The sequence below is a fragment of the Tachypleus tridentatus genome, chromosome 9, assembly GCF_004210375.1.
Source record: "Tachypleus tridentatus isolate NWPU-2018 chromosome 9, ASM421037v1, whole genome shotgun sequence".
In the NCBI taxonomy this organism is placed as follows: Eukaryota; Metazoa; Arthropoda; class Merostomata; order Xiphosura; family Limulidae; genus Tachypleus; species Tachypleus tridentatus.
Window position 1 is genome coordinate 83,590,795 of NC_134833.1, and position 21,031 is coordinate 83,611,825.

The window sequence follows — 21,031 nt, forward strand, 5'->3', positions numbered from 1 at the left end:
TTGTTAGGAACTTTCTAGTTCTGTAAAATTTTTATCTCAGAACTATTTCTTTGTTGGTTCCTCAAACATAGTTTACCTTTTTTATTGTAGAAAAACACAGAGATGTTCACCTGGTGGCCTTTTGGAAACCTCCCAGTGCACACAATTTTAATCATAGCTTTGTGGCCTTTGTTGACTCAATGGCTTCTAACTGTTATTCAGAGGAGACGTCATAAGTAAATTCACAAAACTAGTTGAATAAGAAACCTTGGATTTAAGTACTGGTCCTGCTTATATATACATGTATGAATATATCAGGATGGCAACTGCAATAGTAAATAAAAGTTACAATATCAGGATCTGTATATTGCATCATGCATAAGGGTTCATTAAAAAAATTTGTTTCTTATTTTTTTAATTGTTCAAATTCAGTAAAATTTATTACAGAGTAATTAATTTACTTTAAGACAATAGTCTGAATATTCAGTGATGTAGTAATAGCTACATTTATCAGTGTAAAGTTGTTCTTTCCAACTTACGTGTAAAAGTGTGACTACAAGCTGTATAAAATATTAGTGTATACAGAAGTTACTCTGACTGGTTAAAGAACTGTTTTGTTATATAATATTTACATCTTGTTTTATCTATTTTAGAAGTTGTATCTGTTTGAAGAAATGATTGTATTCATTAATGGAAATGCTTAAACATTTTTAGTGGAATGATTTTGTTTCTTTCTTGGTTGATGTGTATGGTTGCGAAAATTATTTAATGCATTACAACAGTACAAAAAATTACCAGTTTAAATTTCAAATTAATCAATGTTTAAACTTAGTGATTCCATTGATACGGTTTTTTTCTGGTATAAGGCTAAGGAATGTAAAGAACAAATCGCTGTTTTGACTTGCATTTCTCAAGGGATGATACGAGTATTGGCTAATCCGAAGTTTTTAATTTTTACTCAATTTATAGTAGCATAATAAACAAGAGGCCTGTATTTGAAGATTAGATGTAACTACTAATGATTGGTGGTTAAACCAGAAGTCTTTAAGGCCATGCTACTGGTGGCTTAGCTGAAAGTCTTTAATAGTTCAATACTAATGATCTAACCAGTGGTGGTTCTTGTTGTTGTGTCCATTTTTCCCTTTCTGGTTTCCATCCAATTTTGCACACATCTGATTGCATGTTCACAAGACTACAGCAATGTCTTATGCTGTACATACAACTTGTGGTTGGGAGTGAAAATGCAGATGTTGTATTGTCTGCTTGTCACTGCAATTGCAGGCAGCTTCACTGGAGTACCTCCATTTCATTATGTTAGCCCTGGACCTGTTGATCTGAGAACATAGGTGAATGAGGATTTTCCATGTGCTTCAGTTATTTTCTGTTCCTCTGGGGGGATTCTAATATAGTTTGATGCTTACACTTCTGTGTGAAAGTTCTTGGAGGTGGAATATGCATAGTTTCTCATACATGGTCTTTGATGTAGTATCCAGTAGTTCATTTGAAGTACAGAAACTATTTTGTAATATCAGGCACTGCTTTACTTCCACATAGCCATAGTGAGGGCGTATGTTGAGTCTGCTTTGTTCTGCTGGTAACTTCTCTCCTGTTGTTTGGTGGGGCAGTTCCAACTAGCATATACGATCTGTGTTGATTGGCTGTGAGCAGTCTGTGAACATTTTTGGCAGCTGCCTTTGCAATTGGAGTTGAGATTTTAAACCAGGGGTCTTTCTCTAATACTCTTACTGGCTAAACCAGTAGTCTTTAGTTAGTACTAGCTGTGGATAAACAAGGGAAATTTAGTTGGTACTCTTTGTGGCTAAATCAGTGGTCTTTATTTGATACCTCTTGTGGCTAAAACAGGGTTCTTTAGGTGGTACAGTTAGTGACAACAGTTTTTCAGTTTATACAGCTTGTGGCTAAACCTGTCATTTTTAGTTTATAGTACTAGTGACTGAACTAGGAGTATTTAGGTGAACCTGCTTGCAGCTAAACCATGTTATGTTTGGTCAGTAATGCTAGTTGCTAAACCAAAGGTCTTTAATTGTTACTACTAGTGATTAAGTCGGTAGTTTTTGTTGATTGTTTCTACTAGTGATAAGCCAGTGGTCTTTAGTTGATACTGCTAGTGACTAAATCAAGGGTCTTTAGTTGACTGCTTGTGGGCAAATCAAGAATCAGTAGTTGATACTGCTAGTAGTTAAACTAAAGGCCATTAGTTGATTGCTAATGGTTAAAAATGTTATCTTTAGTTGATACATTTAGTTTAGGCATTATTAGTATAGTTGATGATGGTACTAGTAACTAAACCATAAAATCTTATAATAACATGGTGAGCTTTTTTATTATTTAAACCAAGGACTTTTAATCAACACTACTGGTACTAAAGTTTTCTGAAGGCCTGCAATTAACATCCAAACTAGATCTGCAATTGATATGGTTGGATTTATCTTTAACCTTTGATTATTATAAATGTTATTGATGTAATCTGAATTTTAGGGCTAACATAGTGATGTTGTCATTGACTCAACTAAGAATATGTAGTTAATGTATTTGGCTTAATGTTAGTTAGCATCTCGGTGGAATAGTTTCATTTGTAACTGAATGCAGCATCGATTATTTTAACCCCTCACCTAGCCATAGGAATTCAAGTGTTATTTGGTGTGAATTTACAAATCAGACCAAGTAAAGATTTACTGTATTGATATTTTAGCTATATAGGTATACATAATATTGACTTAGACCTAAGATATTTTAAAAGTTGAGAAATGTTTAATATTTTAAGGTAAGGAGGACTGGACTTCAGACAACCAACTTTTAGCAATTCAAAGTTAATGTTTAACAATTAATACATGTAAATGTGCAATGAGTATATCTAGAGTATCTTTTATTTCAATGAACAATCTGTAAAGTATTGTTTTGCATGGGAAATTGCTTCAGTACCATTATTTTTTAAATGTTAATGATATGATTGTTGTTTTTGAGAGATTTAATTAATATCTATTTCTTTGAGTTGAATTTTACAGTGGTTCTATCCTGTATCAGAGTGTGTCACGAGAAGAAAAAGTAACAAATAAGCCAGTATAATTAAATAACCTCATTGGGTTTGCATGGGTAAATATAGTTTGTATTGATTTAGGTTTATTACCACTCATTGCTACTCCTGGTTAAAAGCTATTCTTGAACAAAAAAAAGTTGGCTGGTGGCAAATACATGTTTAAAAAAAGCATGCTTGTACTACACATAGAGTTGGAATGACAATATAAACATGTAAGTATGAATACTTTTACAGAAATAAAAAATGAAGGTATGTGTTTTCTAAAAGTAGTTCAAGAACTGGGCTTTTCCTTTCAATGTAGGCATTTTAATGAATTGAAACAGAAACTTTGAAAATAATGAACTAATGATAGGACAGTTAGTGATAAATGTTTTATATTTAGAAGATATAAGTTTCCTATTTTAACAAGCCAACCTATATACTAACAGAACATACATGGTTACTGCTCTTACTCTATTAAACAAGTTGCAGTAACATAAGACCTAAGCACAGATAGCCTTCATGCAGCTTGATGTGAAATCAAAAACAAACCAAATCAAAGATTAGAAAAAAAATATTGTTATAGATCAGATATGAAAACTATTAAATCGTATTACATAACAAAAATCACTGTTTTTAACTCTCATGTCTTCATAATCCTCAGAAGTCAATTACAAAAAAATATCTTTAGTGGAATATTAATGATTACAGAAAAGCAAGTTGGTTCAAGAAGCCGTAATATAAAACAGTACACCCCCTATAATCAAAGCACTTCTCGAAAATTGGCTAATCTTCTTCAGGTGTGAACTGAATAGTGGAATACTTTTTAAAAAAAGTAACACCAACCTATTATGTGTAACACTAACCTAATATGTGTAACACCAACCTATTATGTGTAACACTAACCTAATATGTGTAACACTAACCTATTATGTGTAACACTAATTTAATATGTTTCATAAGAGTGCCTGTAAAACTGAGATCTTAAGATGAGAGCACAAAATAGCCCATTATGCACAACTTTGTTTGTGCTACAAACAAACAATATTAAGATGAGATAGCTGGTAAACTAGGCATGTTCAAGAGCTTTTCCAGCACAATAGTATACTTGTAAAATGATGTATCAAGAAAGAGTACAATTAATATTGCTGAAACAGTTCTTTCATGTTTAATACAATAAAGATGTTTCTGGAAATAAAATAACTGCAGTTATTGTTACTCAATATTGTTAATGGTGTTAGTTGGTGTGTAGTGTGTTACTGAGCTTGTTACACCTTTTACACCTTGTTGAGTAACAGACTACGTTTGATATAGCACTCTGAGTGGGTGCTTTACTAACAGGGTAACACTGACTGGGAGAGGAGTCTGTATCCAACCTTTCTTAGTGGTAACGTTACCATATGTTTGTGTTGTAAACAATAGTTATGATGAAATCCAGTTTTTTTTTTTGTTTCCTTTTTACAGAAATAGAAAAGTAAATGAAAATATCCTCAATCAAAGTTGTTTTTCTGAAAAGGTATTTAACAAATTTCAAATTAAAGTACTCGTATTTCCTGGGTTCGTTGATGAAATATGTTTATATAAGTGGGGTTACTAAGATTTATAAATATAAATACACTGTGCTTTATTTTTCTGAAGTGGATAAAGCAAGGGTGAAATTTTGTCAGATAGTGGTGTTTAAAACGAAAAAACATGTAATTGAAGATTCTGAAAACAAAATTAAAATATTGTATGAGATCAAAATAATTTTAATCGTATTTATTTTAATATGCCAGTTATTCAGGTGGATTAATTCATTATGTTAAAAAATGCAGGCTCAAAAAAACCAATTATAGACAACATTATGAAACTTTGTAACCACTCATGGGTTTGAATTCCCGTCACACCAAATGTGCTTGCTCTTTTAGCCGTGAAGGCATTATAATGTTACAATCAATCCGACTATTCGTTGATAAAAGTTAGCAGTGGGCAGTGATGACCAGTTGCTTTCCCTTTGGTCTTACAATGCAAAATTAGGAACGGCTAGCGCAGATAGCCCTCGTGTAGCTTTGCGCGAAATTCAAAAAGACAAACAAACCCTGTAACTCAAGTGTTTTGAAGACGTTGACCTTTCTTCATCGGGGGCAAATTGGAAATGTCCCAGTTATGTGTGAGAAAGGTGTAGTGACATTATGGAAGAGTACTATGACAACAAGGAAATGTTTTGATAAGCTATCAGTGTAATGTTACAGGTATGTGTCGGTCTCCTATGTGGACATTTTGCACTTTGAATGGAATAAGTTACAGAGGTACTTTGAAAATGACGTGTTTATGCGCATGCCATGAACATTTTCTTTCATTTTTAATGAATACTCTTCTGTCTGTGATTTTACGATATAACTCCCGGTGGAAGAGCGATAAGTTAGTAGGCCTTTTATCTATAGGCTCGATTCCCCGTTTTGGACACGGTATATATGTGGCTTTGTTCTAAAAAAATGAAAGAAAAACTGTTTAATGGATTGTAATTTCTTATTTTAAAACTATCAATATTAATTCTGTTTTTGATTATAAGAAATTCGTTCTTTAAATGAAACATTCTGTACTCATCTTTTGCATAATGTTTTTATCTCAAATAATCAGTAGCGTAGCTGGGGGAGGGCAAGGGGGGACATCTGTCCCCTGGCGCAGCATCGGGGGTTGGGGCGCCAAATTGATATTACATAATTAGGAAAATTGTGTAACGATGGGGCGCGAAAACTGACTTTGTCCCCGGGCTCTGAAAACCCTAGCTACGCCTCTGCAAATAATGTACTTTAGAAAGTGAAAACAAAACAAAAACGTTTTTAACTTAGTTGATATTGTAATGTAGAATTAGTTAACGCTACCATAGTTTTTGTTGGACCAATACATTTGGAATTGTTACTTGAGAACATGGAAATACATTATAAGGTTTATACAAAACAAACAAACAAACTCTTTACATTCCTGAGCATAAAAGCATTTGGATGTTATAGTGTGCAGTGTGTAAGGTGTACTTGTTAACGGTCAATATGTGAAGTTTATAAATTTGTTTATTCATTTAAGAATTTGTAAATGTATTGGATCTTCTGGGCATCGTTAATAAAATGCAAAAAAACTCGTCTGAGATTTGTCTCAATTTCGACTCACTTCTACCTGAAACATTAAAGTGCAGTTGCAGCCACTACATTGGAGATATGTTAGATAAACTAAGTAAGAAAGTGCTGTCAGCATCAGGAAGCAAGTGTTTTAAACTCCTGAGCACCTGGTGATCATACAATGTGTATTTTTCAGTTTGAGAACTTTTATGAACTGCAACTGCCTGTTGAGTGAAAGAGGACAACATTTCGGCTTCTATACTGAGGCCTTAGACCTGACAAAGGCCTAATTATAGAACCCAAAACGTTATCATCTTTTCATGTAAAAGGCAGTTTCAGTCCTGTAAAATTCTAAAACTTAGTGTATCTATTCTGCCTAAGGTTCCGTTGAAACAGCAAATGCATAAAGCATTCTGTTGGTGAGAACAAAAAATTTTTTTGAGAATTTAAGAATAAGACATAACAGAAAGTATTACATGAACATAATTCATATGTTATTTGACATATTTTAATAGAAAAATCTACAAACAGATACCATAGAAGTCTAACAGAAGTCGCAATAGTAGTTGTTAGTATTCATAGTGTAATTCATGGTTTCTAAAGACTTGTAATCTTCTCGAGCATGCAGTCAAACGAGTCACTGAGGAGTTTGGTTATCTTTTACATTCTTTCACTCAATCATTAAACGCAGTATTAGTTAGCAATTTTCATTTGACGTTTTGAAGTTAAAATGGAATAATTCTAGGCTGATAAACTTTTGGCTATAGTTGTAGGTACTAGGATATTAGTACTCATGATAACGACTCGCATCTGTAAAACGTTTTGAATCATGTTATCAACGATATTGCAAGAGGCCCAGTAAGGCCAAGTGGTTAGGGCGATCGACTTGTAATCTGAGGGTGACCGGTTCGAATCCCTGTCATATCAAACATGCTCTCCTTTTCAGCCGTGGGGGAGGTATAATTTGACGGTCAATCCCACTATTCGTTGGTAAAAGAGTAGCCCAAGAGTTGGCGGTGGGCGGTAATGACTAGCTACCTTCCCTCTAGTCTTACACTGCTAAATTAAGAACGGTTAGCGCAGATAGCCCTCGAGTAGTTTTGCGTGAAATTAAAAACAAACAAACAAATAGTTTACTTATACAAGTATGGTAGATATTCCTCAAGAACATGGATGGTGAACCCTTCAAACATCCTATTTGATGTCTGTTTAAAATTTTATTTCTTTTCACAGTTATTATAATTACTAGAGTTATGAGAACGGTACTTATCTCTGAGCTTTATTTTATCTACCACGTTACTTGTAGTCAGCCGTCCTGTGGATCATGAAACAATAATTACTCAGTAATCATAATTATGTATGTAATCTGGGAAACAGGACTACGAAGGTGTGGTATGTAGGCATACCATACATTTTACATGCTTTGTTTTGAGACAGGAACTTAAATCATTTATTCAGGTGTGTGAACAGTTCTTATGTAACACGATTGTCGAGGTTGTTGGGTTGCTGGCTCTTTAGCTTATATTTTTATGTCATTTACCCGAGATACTTTATGTTTTTCCATTGGAAATTTGGCTGTACGTAGTATGTGATGTTAGACAGTCGCTTCATCCATCGAGAGCCATTTGATATTTTGAGTTTATGACTTTCTTAATGTTTTAGGAGAAATAATAAGTCACGTGAGCAGCAAAAGTTGTCCTGGGCAAGTTTTATGTTACAGACTTAATTAAATAAGGTTGCCATTCAGTTTAGTACAAGATCTCAGTTGAGGAAATAGGAGGAAACCTGTATATATGTACGTTAGTTGGAGTACCCTTCCCCTCGATGGAAGTTATGTAAATTCATGATTAATGAAAGATTATCATTTAAGATACGTAAAATTGTTACCCTTATATGTACCGCATGGACCCAATGAGCATTCATACCAAACTTAGTGCCGATCCATTCTACATGGAGCAAAATAGTAGTAAAAGTGCAAAATCAACCATAAAACCGCAGAATGCAAAACTGAAAATTTGTATGTGCCCCATATGGGCCTAATGAACCTCTATACCACATTTTTATGGAAATCCATATACATCCTGCGAAGTAGTTGCATGGACATACAACGAACAGTACTATTATATATATTTACAGCCTTTTGATTTACCTTTCTAATAAAGGCAGCTGTCCGACGTGGAAGGTAAATGAACATACATATTGTTGGTGAAATTAATAAAGATTGTCTAGTTTGATTATACACTTGTGTCCAGTCTCGGACATTTATTAGTCACAGAATAAATATTACATCGTAATAAATAGCATGAAAAACCTTTTATTCTACAGATCTATCCCATCACCCTTCGAGCCATTCTGTTTGAACTAAGAACGCCAGAAACGACGAGCCTGGAAAGTGGGGTCAGTCAAGTCCAGTCCAGTGCTAGTTGTGATTCATGTCAGTCTTTGTATGAAGTTTAAGAGTGCTTTTAACACTATTGTGCGTATAGTGTTACTAGTGTCACACACAATGATGTGGACAAAATAACTACTATAAGTTTCTTACCAAATTAATTAAACTTCAATATTTAATAATAACACCGATTCTTAAAGGAGGTAACTTTTCTTTGCATTAAAGTATAGTGGGGTGGAACGTCTTATTGTCCAATGAAACTAGAAGGTGGGAAACTTTCTGTGCAAGCTATATTTTAAATTCCCAACCCTTAAGAAATTATGACCACACTCTAAATAACTACTGTTATCCAGTATCAACAAATTACATAGAAAAATGCAGAGAATATAATAAAATCGAAATGGAATCCCAAGTTTGTACATTCACTTAGTGAAGGTATTCGTCTGGACAGAAGAAGGGTAAATTATCTTTGTTTTATTTATTTCCTTCTACTGAACCTAATCTCAATGATATGTGTAGAATTTTGTTCTACTTTAAATGGTCATTTTTCTGTGGTGCCTGTAGTATTTTTAGTCACGTGTTTGTAACGAGTAATCACAATCTTAAATGTTTACTTCAACAACTCACCACAGTTGTGTAGAGATTTGTTTCTATACGTTTAACAGTACGTTAATAATGTCAAAATAAACTCTGTGCGAGTTTTTTAATGAAGTGTTATTAGATATCTAATGTCTATGAATAACATGGATCATATTTTGCTGTTTAAAATTGGAATGGGACGAATAATTCATCTGTGGTTCGAATGCTTATTTTATTTATTTATAATTTAGCATAAAGCTACCTAAAGGGATATTTCTGCTTTGCCCATCAGGGTATCGAAATACAGTTTATAGCGTTATAAGTCCACAGACGTTCTGCTATGCCTCTGGGGGGGGGGATTAAATGCATGAGTCATATATTTTGTTATATATAGTAGAGCGAAATCAAGCTATTAACCAACAAATTAATTCAAAGTTGAGCGAGAAAGAGAAAAAATCGTGATGTACATTTGTAACTAAAAGTTAAAGTAATATATATATATATATATACTGTTTAACAATTTAATAAAAAATATGTCGTGTCTTATAAGATGGGATATATATATATATAATATTCATAGGAAATTCAGAACGTTAATGTTTGTAATTATTATTATTTTGCATGTTGTAATTGACATAGTATGTCAAGACAGATGACTAATGTTATTTAAAAAAGATGAAACTTTAACATATCAATTACACGTCTTTGGCAGGGAAATAATTACTGACAGTATATTAGGAAAATAAATAAAATAGTCGAAAGTTTACCCAAAAGCACAATGTATTGTTTTTCTTTTTTTGTATAAATCCCATGATCCCTGCAAAATAAGATGCAAAAGAAGCCTGAAGATAGTAAAATATTTAAAATTATTAATAGTTCAGTTTATTTGAGACTAAACTTCGAACCTGGGATTTTATTTTAGCAAATGCATAAACTTATCACTATTTCACCCATGGAAAGTAGTTTGACTTCACTGTTCATCCAGCTACTTTTAGTTATGAATTTTCTGTTTGTTATGAAAAATAAATCCATAAAATACAAAATTCAGTTACTGGAGGCGTGGTGGTGGTGCAGTGCACTGATGTAAATTATTATCATACTTAGGGATGTTTATCTTCTTGAAATCGATATTTGTAGCTTAAGAGTCAGATGAAACATTATTGCAGACGTTTAATCTGTAATAATAAAATGGCGTGTGTGTGAGTGTGCATACACTTGTGCGTGTCTCTGTGTTTGTAACCGTCATAGCTCCAAGAGGAAAGAATTTAAAAACCTGAAATTTTGCACTTATACCAAGTGGACCCTGAGGATATGCACCCAAGTATTATTACATATCTTAGCAACGTGCGCGGATGCGAGTTCTCATTTTTAGTAAACAGGCAATTTAGCGAAAAACCACACAGAAAGTAAGTGGTTTACCATATAACAACATCTAATACATAGAAAATTCAGTGCCTTTTGGTAATACTGCATCCCAACAATAGCGTTTATATCATGTTGCTTCGCAATAAAAGTATAACCTAATATTGTTGTTAAGAGAGTATGTGCTGAAAGTGTGAAATTAAATGTACAAATTACGAAATGGAAAATATATATGTATTTGTTGTTTTCGAATTTAGACACTCCGTTAAGTAGGGTGGCAAAGGAGCAACTAAAGTATATAGGTTATACTATAATGCTAAAATGGGCTCAGAATATAAATTTCTCGACATCACTGATAAAAACACTAACATTCTTATTACTCAAGCAAAGCCTCATACATTCATATATGTAAACACACAAATGAATGTTGTTTTTGAACATCATATAATCTACCTTGGTTTCGGAAATTAAGCTGAAAATAATGGACCATATTTAAAATCAAAATTCAAAGATTTTATACAACTTCCCCTGTTTTTGTTATAGTTTGTGTAATCACATAATTAATTAATGGTGGTTTGTAGCTGAGCCTCTAACAAATTGTAGCTTCCCCTCAAAAAAAATAATTTTAGCACTGTGAGTTAATCTAGGATAAAATGGTACAGGACCGAGCTAGAATGTAAATAACATATTGCCATTAATTATCGTCCTATCTCCCCTAGTGTTAGAAAACAGCAATCAAACCTTGCAACTGACAAATGTCACGTAGACAACGATTTTTCCAACTTCTGTCGCAGTTGCAGTAAATTTAAAAATCGTTTTCACGATGTCGATCTAAAGAGGTTACCCGAAGTACGGAAGGACTGCTTTATAGGATATTTTTAGACTTTCAAACAATTATTATCATATTTACTGGGATAATGAGCACTGAATTTAGAACAAACTAAAACCGAGAATATCTGTTTTCTTAAAGAGCATTGATTATGGTAATTTTAACTTGGTTTATCGAAAAGATTTACCTCGAAGGAAGAGAAGTTGTTGATCCAATCACCGATACGATAGTTAGGCGATTGTATTGTGCCTACTTAAGTACGAATATTTACACTGTTTTCTTTCTTTTGTTTTAGAATTTTCATTTCAACATCTTAGAAAATTTAATATAAAGGCATTACTACTTACAGCAACCTAGTGACACAGCGGTCTGTCTTTAGACTTACAATGCTTGGAACCGTATTTCGATACCTGTGATGGGCAGAGAACAGATAGTCCATTGTGTATTTTTGCACTTAATTAGAAACAAACAAACACTACTTTAAAAAGTCTTGGGTTTTGGGTTTTCTCAGAAATAATTGCCTCTTTTAACTTTGGTTTGAATTTCGAGTAAAGTTAATTGAGGACTAGTTGTCCTTAATTTAACGGTATTAGATTAGAGAGATGGCACACACAGTCAACTTTTGGGCTCCATTTTTGTTAATAAATAAAGGGATTGACTATCACATTATAATTCTCTTATGATTGAAAAAGCAAATATGTTTGGTGACCGAATTTTAGTCTGTGACCCACAAATTGTGATTCGAGCGAGCCATCACCAGGCCACACTAGACCGCTTTTTATTAATCTTAAATCAATACGTCATCACACAGAAGAAAGTGAGAGAGAGGACAACATTTTTGCTTGTTTATTTGAAGTTAATCACAAAGTTACACAATGGGATATCTGTGCTTTGCCCACTACGAGTATCGAAAACTCGGTTTCCAGCTTTTTAAGTCCGTAGACATATCACTGTACCACTAGGAGACTGATTTCTGCACGCTATAAATTATGCAATATATTTACAATATGTAACGAAAAAAATGAGATAATTAGTAAAGTAAAACACCACGTACAAAAATCTGGATTTAAACGTATATAGCCCTTCAGTGGGTAAGCGGTATGTGCATAGACTTATAATGTTTAAGTTCGGCGTTCAATTTCCGCAGTGGACTGAATGCAAGAAGGCCCTTGTGTAGTTTTGCTCTAAAAACATATTACTACTATATGCAGATAATTACGTTTTGTCATATGCTTTCAGGTTTAATGGCTCAATGCATCTGAAGTTATACCAAATTCGATTTAAATAAATGTTGAGATGGGGAAAACAGAAGGTAATCAGCATGGAAAGAGTTAAATTTTATTGATAATGTGAGACATTAGAATTACTACCTTGAGAAATTCCCATTTACTGTGTAAAGAAAGCATCGATTAAAAATGGACACGAAAAAGACACATTTGCTGAATATATTCTTTCTAAAAAGTAAACCAAATGCCAGGCAATCCCAGAAAAATACCGGCCTCTTAAGGTAAGATTCTGCAGAATGGTATAGTATTTATCACTCTCTACCCCAAGGACTTGGCATGGCCAGGTGGGTTAAGGTGTTCGACTCGTAATCTGAAGGTCGTGGGTTCGAATCCCCGTCGCACCAAACATGTTCGCCCTTTCAGCCATGGAGGCGTTATAATGTGACGGTCAGTCCCATTATTCGTTGGTAAAAGAGTAGTCGAGGAGTTGGCGGTGGGTGCTAATGACTAGCTGTCTTTCCTCTGGTCTTACACTGCTAAATTAGGGACGGCTAGCGCAGATATCCCTTGTATAGCTTTGTGCGAAATTCAAAACAAACCAAACCGTACCCCAAGAAAAAAAAACTTCACTGTTAAACGTGTCAATAGCTTCCAGAACTTCTCTGGTAATTCTTTGTCTGCAAAAGCTAAATTGGATATTGAAGAGAGGGTGATTTAATTTGGGGCATAAAACAAAGCAACCATTAAACGTACTGTTCAACGCCTTCCGAAAGTGTATACAGAAAAGGCAATTGGTCAAAGGTTAAAGGGATTAGTGCAATCAGGAGGTAAATTGGTCTTGGATGTCGTCCAGTCTCTTGAGGATTAAAGCCATCAGCGTTCCAGGTCTTCTGATTGCAATGTTAAAATGGATCACGAAAGGGAATTCCATCAATTTTAAAACCTTGATTTAACCACTTAATTACATCCTTTGGGAACCTTAGGAATTAAATGAAAATAGTCTAATAATATTGTAAGTTATAATACAGGGAGGGTATTTTCCTGCAGTTAAGAAGCAGGAAACAAAAGCAAGACATGAAAGATGTGATTCAGGGCCTCATTTTGAGTAGCAGATGATTTGATGGACGTATTACCAGATCGGTGTAATGCTAATTAGAGTTCTACCACTTTACTAGTCTGTTATAGCTACTAGGAAACAGACTGAAAACTTAGAGAAGTGTTCTGTTCCTACTTTTGGTAGTTTCAAGGCTAACCAACAATTGCAATTCTTTTTTTTTTTTTCAAAACTATAATTGCGTTCCATCCTCATATCAATTAAACTTGTCAGTTTATCCTGGAAGAAGAAAGGTCCATATTTCGAAAGCGCTCGGGTTATAGAGTATCTTTGTGTTGAAATTGTCAGATTTAAGATTAACATCACAATCGGAGATTAACAAATGTTTTCTGTTGGATCATTGGTAAGAATGAACGCTTTTAACGTTTACATTAGGAGTTAGGTTCCTGTTGGTCAAAGTATAGACCACTGTGCAGTTTTGCGCTTAACAAAGAACAAGTGACGTCATACACGTATTTTCTTGGTTCGCTACCATGTATTTCATTTTTTTCTAATAAACGTCATTCTGTGGTATATTTTACTTAGTCTTTTAAACATACGTCAAGAATAAGAAAATATGTGAGCGACAAATAAACGATTACATATGGAAATCATGTCTTCAAATACAAAATAACTAAAAACTGGTTGGAAATCATGTCTTCAACTACAAAATAACAAACAACTGGTTTAAATATTTATCTAACGTATACTTCTAGAGATATACTCTGTTTAACTTCATTACAGATATCGGATGTTAGGGTAATAAAACGGCCACTGGCTTCTCTAGATTTTGAAATGTAGAAACTAAATTTAGAAACTCCAAAACTTTTTTTCAACAACATCACTAGAATGTGTCTCTAAACACAAACTTTACTGTCGCTAATTCTTCAAGTGTGTGTGTGTGTATATATATATTTTACTCATAGCAAAGTCACGTGGGTTATCTGCTGTGCCCACCGAGGGGAATCGAACCTCTGATTTTAGCGTTGTTAATCCAAAGACTTACCGTTGACTCAGCGGGAGATACTTCTTCAAGAAACAAGTTACAGAGGGTTATAAACTCGCAATTCTGTAATTATAACCAATAATCATTGAAAATGTTAATCAAAGATAAATGTTAGAAAAATGTGCATACAATTTGGGAAGTGTTATCTAGTTTGTGGTAACATTCTTTTACGTTCATGCTGTTTGGTGACTTAAAATGGCATCTAAAATAATTATGAAACGTATCCATATTATTCTGTAAACTTGACATTCTCGTAGGTACTTTCCAGCTAATGTAAAAAACAATAAAAAATGTAATTTTCAAAGTAATGTCTACAGTAAATTGGTTTAAAAGCGGTTCCACATTCCTTCAGTCGCCGTTTTTATAATGAACTTAAAAGACAAACAATACAGAGACAAGTCGAATTCTCAGAAGTTCTGAGAATTTATATGCCTTCTGATGCATCGGAATTTGTTCTCCTGGGGTCCAGTAATAAGCTAGCAGACTCAGAATGATAAAAAGTTCGATTCCCCGCAGTGGAAAAAGAGCATATAGCCGACTGTGTAGCTTTATGTTAAAAACTACCACCAAGAACCAATCAACGAACAGCTTTAGAATTTGAAACATGTATTGTAGTATTTCTTAAATATGTATAAATTGTAACACGTGTAACGCATTTTTTTGCACTCAAATAATACCACACCAAACTTTTCTGATGAAGTGTGGCATCATATTCTTGAAGATTCTAATATCATTAAAAGTAATCTTGTTTTTACGTTGAAACCAAACCATATTTTTGTTATTTCTTTACGGAATTCGTTTGTTATCAAATTAAATTCGTATGCACGTTTCATAATACTGCTTCAAATACAGACGAAATATATTCGGATTGACGCAGGAGCAAGGGTTAGCAAAACTTAGTCATGAATATTTAATATCCAGTTTCATGTAGGTTGAATTACTTATGTTATTTTTAACTCACCAGAGTTCCTACTAGGCTTATTTAACGAGTATTGGTTTACTTTTATACACAACCCATGCTGACTGTTTTTTGTTTGTAACGTTTCACAATCTAAGGATATTAGTAGTAAAGCATATTCTTTTAGTAGGCAGGTGCTTTTACTCACACACACACATACACATGTATACGTAATATATTTAGCAATAGAGCATGCAAAATTTGTGAACAGACCTTGCTATGGAATGACAAGAAATCCAACTTAATCAAAGGGGATTTGCTGTGAGATTTAATATAAAATTCTAACTTTAAATAAGGGATTATTTACAACACTTCGTTTTATGACATTTTGAGAACCAATGAAAACCAAGTGCGTAATGAGATATCTTCTGTCTTGGCCATTTATGGAAATCGGCAGTGTTTTAAACTATATAAATACCGGTCTCTGAGAAGTGTAGTGGAGAGAGCTGAAATACAGTTAAAGAAGGAGGAAGACGTATTTCCAGTCATATATCGTACGTAAGTCAACACGGTGTAACTAATTATTTATAAATAAAGTAATATTGGGTTCTTGTTTGCATATGTAGATTTCATTAAGAAACGTTATAGGCAGAATTAAACAAATTTTTTATAAACTTTCAATACAGAATATAATATTCAGGGTTTACATATGTATCTTAAAGCATATGATGGACAGCCTGGACAATCTTTAATTTTAGCAGGTATAAAACCAGTTATACAAAGACTTAGAGATACGCAAGTAATGTATCCTTATGCTGAATATCCAAAAATGTAACAACTGTTATGTAGTGTAGCTTGGAAAAGATTAGGAATTTCGTTGCCAGTGTAGACAAATTATATTTCTATGATTTATTTGATACGTGCTAAAAGAAAGTTCTTACCGATTGGAAAAAAAAAGGAGGTTATTTCTTGATCTATTTTTTACTTCTCGTGAATATATTACATTTGCAATAGAACGTCTTGTTTAGAAGTGTACAAAAGTGTGCACTGGAGATCAAGAAATTCAAAATGGAAGAAAAAAGACCTGGTTTAAAATATACTTACTGATATAGAAGATAAATATGAAAACAGCATCATACTGAAAATGAGTTAGATCTCAATGAAAACATATTGAGAAAAAATAAGTTTTATTCAAAAAACCTTGGACATGATATGATATAGGATGCTTCAAAAATAGTTATTTAATATATTGAATATCTCGTAAATGTTATTTTCAATTAGCATATGAAACTTACATTGCTGAAAGAAAGATACAGAAAATAAATAAAAACAATTATGAACCTAGAATTGCTTTTGTTTGATTGTGAAACATAACGTTCAAGCTTTCCTGGATAAAACTTACAGTTCTCAGTGTGTTTTTGTTGAAGTTTTATCCCCCTTTAAAAAAATCAATTTTTAAGATAATCATTTTCAACACGAGATTTTCTCTTTCAGGCCCGGCATGGCCAGATGGTTAAGAAAAATCTTACCTTAGTAATCTGTTGTCTTTGTTGTTGTTTTTTGTAGGTGTCACTTGTATTCTGGATGATGAAAATGCATGGCCTGAGACTGTTTTTAAATTATTTTGATAATGTGTTACACAGAATGCTAGTTGGTTTAATTGTTGAGTGTTTGACCGAGAGAGCAAAACGTTGCTATCAGTGGAGTCCAATCAAAGTTGTTCTTTGCTACTAATGCCGTGCCTGAGAAGTCAGTGTTTGAGTCTTTGTTGTTGTTTTTTTCTTATTTACATCGGCCCGGCATGGCCAGGTGGTTAAGGCACTCGACTCGTAATCGCAGGGTCGCGGGTTTGAATCTCCGTCACACCAAACATGCTCACCCTTTCAGCCGTGACGGCGTTATAATGTGACGGTCAATCTCACTATTCATTGGTAAAAGAGTAGCCCAAGAGTTGGCGGTGGGTGGTGATGACTAACTGCCTTCCCTATAGTCTTACACTGCTAAGTTAGAGACGGCTAGTGCAGATAACCCTGGTGTCGCTTTGCGCGAAATTAAAAACAAACGAACAAAAAAACGCTCTTACTTCGAATAAATAAGTTTAATCTCTTTCTCTTTCACTGCTTTATCGTTTTGAAAATACTTGAGTGTCAGGCAGCCAGTGAATTAATGAGAGTAACTTGAAATCTTCTTTTTTATTTTACGTAAGATCAGAACTAGTCTGACAGGGTTTGCTAATTAGGATGCTCGATTTATAATCTGGGCCCGCAGAGTTGAAGCTCTGTCACACCGTGTTTCAGCCGTGGGGACGTTATAATGCGATGGTCAATCTCATTATTCATTGGTTGTGATGTTTAGCTGCCTCCCTCTTGTCTATCACTGTTGAAGTAGGGATGGCTAGCACAGATAGCCCTCGAGTAGCTTTGTGCGAAATTCAAAATTCAATAAAAAACAATCAGAACTTCAGCTATCGAATAACTGTAATACATAATTCATGTGTTTTATTTCAAATGAAAATATTATATACAACTTTAACCATAAAATAAAATTGCTAGAACATTTTTTAATCGTATTTTGACATTTTTCTATAGTGTACAAAGATGATGACTCCATTCTTTTTACTTCTGGCAACCATTGAATTCATGTCGTGTGACACTTTCACTGATGAATTTCTTTCCAACACTGGTGACAACAGAGGATATAATCAAGATACATATGATAACTCAGTTTACAAAGACATCGTTGGAGCAGTCCACAGCATCTATCCTATTCCATTACATTACAGAAATGTCAAAGTACAGGAACATGCCAAAGGAGGACTTGTAGAGAAACGTGGTTTTGGCGAGAAAAGGGGATTTGGAGAAAAACGAGGATTTGGTGACAAACGAGGATTTGGTGACAAACGAGGCTTCTGGGAAAAACGTGACAACCATTCTTTATTCCCAGAGTCGACCATAAAGGCTCTTGCCTTAGGAGGTGTAAATAATTCACATCTTGAAAAGATCCAAACGCTAGTTGGGACCAAACAACATTATTTTCCTGTCAGGGAAATGTTACCTCGTTTTCTGACTTATTATTTTGATGATGATTACCTGAGTGAAAATTCCAAAAAGCGGGGGTTCGGAGAAAAAAAGTGAGAATGGAAATATTGAATGTGATCTTGATAATTCCTAACTTTAGGCTTAGTGATAAAATTCAAAATAAATAATGTATTACGCTGAGAATTAGTGGATTTGCACGATAGCACTGTATCCCAAGAATAATAAATAGAAATAACAAGAACAAACTGTTGTTTTATGTTTTCATTGTGTTTAACAAGTTTGGTTAATTATGTATATCCTTTATTTTTCTCAAAACGTAAAAAAGTAAATAAATTGAAAGAATAAAAAAATGTAGAACTCTGGTTCCACAGAATAACCGATCAACATAATTTGGACTTACAACGTTAAAATTTAAAATTCGATTCCCTTTGATGGAGAGAGTACAGATAGCCCATCATGTAGCTGTGCACGCTCCTCGCTAGTACAGCGATAAGTCTACGGACTTACAACGCTAAAATCAGGGGTTTGATTCCCTTCGGTGGGCTCAGCAGGTAGCCTAATGTTGCTTTGCTATAAGAAAACACACACACACACACGTAGCTTAACGACAACAACAAAAAACAAGCAGTAACAAGTACAAGCTACTGTGTAGAATTTTTTAGTTTCTATGTGTAGATAATCATTTTAAAACAGACTAAATACATTTGGTAAACTATTTAAAATGCTGCTAGAAGTTCCAGTGAATGATATTCTTCAACCATAAACACATGCAAAGGAGCATTAATAAAATGTAAATAACTGTTTATATTTAGGTTCAGATTATAATGGTCATACACTATAGTGAGTTTAACAAAATAGATAAGACCTAGCTTACACTAAAAAAAAACAAAAAAACAGACAAATTAATCTTTTCCCGGAAAGAGACCAATAAAATTCTAAAACTATTTAATATTTTTTTCTATTAATAAATATCCGCCTTGTCAGATGTTTTTAATTGTTTGTTGTGATTAAAATAATCCGACAATATCTAAGTCGGTGGAGGATAGTAGGGTTATAGTCATCCGTAAGTCGATGGTTCAAATACGTCTCGTTGAAAGTTCTTTTTAAAATTAAGTTCTTAAGTCGCGCGAAATCTATGCTGAAAGCGAATGCTGTCATTCACAGTTTAAATTAACTGGTAAGTTGTTGTTTAGCCATAACTTCTCCAGTAAGACATTCATCATTTTAATTCTGTTACTCCAGGAACTCGTTGTTTCATTACAGCCTTGAACTCTTCCGCGTAATACGGATTTACCAGCCGTCTTTCAAGTCCTGTCTAGCCAGCAGCATTCCCGCCAAGGACGCTCTGCTTCCAGCCTCCCTCAGCTCTCTTCTCCCTATACTCACGGTCTTCTCTCCAACTTTGACATTAATTCTAATGAAGTTTTAGTGGTTCTAACCCCATGAATGAATGCTCACCATGAGTCTGCACTTTGAACCAAACCTTATTTCCGCATGCGGGGCTGAAGAGAAACAAAAGTTTCTGGGCGCCCCTTGTTGTCTCGCAAACCCCTTCAGAGGTCGTGAGATTCAAAACCTAAACGACTGCCAAGTAATATTGGATTGAATATCACTTGAAGTTTACGTAGCGACTAGTAATTTGAAGGTCGTGGGCTCGAGCCCCCCTCACACCAAACATGCTCACCCTTTCAGCCGTGGGGGCGTTATAATGTGACGGTCAGTCCCACTATTTGTTGGTAAAAGAGTAGCCCAAAAGTTGGCGTGGGTGGTGATGACTAGCTGTCTTCCCTCTAGTCTTACACTGCTAAATCAGGAACGGCTAACGTAGATAAACCTCGTGTAGATTTGTGCGAAATTCTAAATAAACGAAATAAGCGCGAGTTTGAACTAGAGGTATGTACGTTTGTTTGTGCTTTCAATATGTGGCAGACCTTTAGTTGATTATTTTAACATCCAGAAAACACAATCAGTACAGTTGTAATATTGACTGAGCTTCAAGGTTTTTTCTGAGTTTGAACGCACCCTATTAAAACATGAAATATAATGGTTGATTTAGACAGTTTGCTTAATTAAAATATTTTTTTAGTATTGTTTTGAAACTATACAGGACTCTACGTGTGAATATTCCCAGCTAACAGCAAGGTACTGATGTTTTTTTTTTTTTTTGGAATTTCGCACAAAGCTACTCGAGGGCTATCTGTGCTAGCCGTCCCTAATTTAGCAGTGTAAGACTAGAGGGAAGGCAGCTAGTCATCACCACCCACCGCCAACTCTTGGGCTACTCTTTTACCAACGAATAGTGGGATTGACCGTCACATTATACACCCCCACGGCTGGGAGGGCGAGCATGTTTAGCGCCACGCGGGCGCGAACCCGCGACCCTCGGATTACGAGTCGCATGCCTTACGCGCTAGGCCATGCCGGGCCTGCAAGGTACTGAAGCGCTGTAATCGATTTTAATGTTTGCAACTTTTACAAATATCCTCCAAATAGTTTTTTA

At 34.4% G+C, this 21,031-nt stretch overlaps 1 protein-coding gene across 4 annotated transcripts in view; it reads left to right on the forward strand.

Moving 5' to 3' along the window:
* LOC143225642 (acyl-CoA-binding domain-containing protein 5-like) overlaps window positions 1-18,753 on the forward strand; it is a 35,906-nt gene extending 17,153 nt beyond the window's left edge. Inside the window, exons 8-9 of one of the 4 annotated variants that reach the window (XM_076455429.1) lie at window positions 8,437-8,508; window positions 18,082-18,751. In XM_076455429.1, coding sequence (XP_076311544.1) covers window positions 8,437-8,508; window positions 18,082-18,627 — 618 coding nt within the window. In that variant the 3' untranslated portion in view covers window positions 18,628-18,751. Of the gene's footprint in view, window positions 1-90; window positions 6,138-8,436; window positions 8,509-18,081 lie in introns of those variants that run through there. The other 3 variants (XM_076455428.1, XM_076455430.1, XM_076455431.1) reach the window with 3 other exon arrangements.
* The last annotated feature ends 2,278 nt before the right edge of the window (window positions 18,754-21,031 follow it).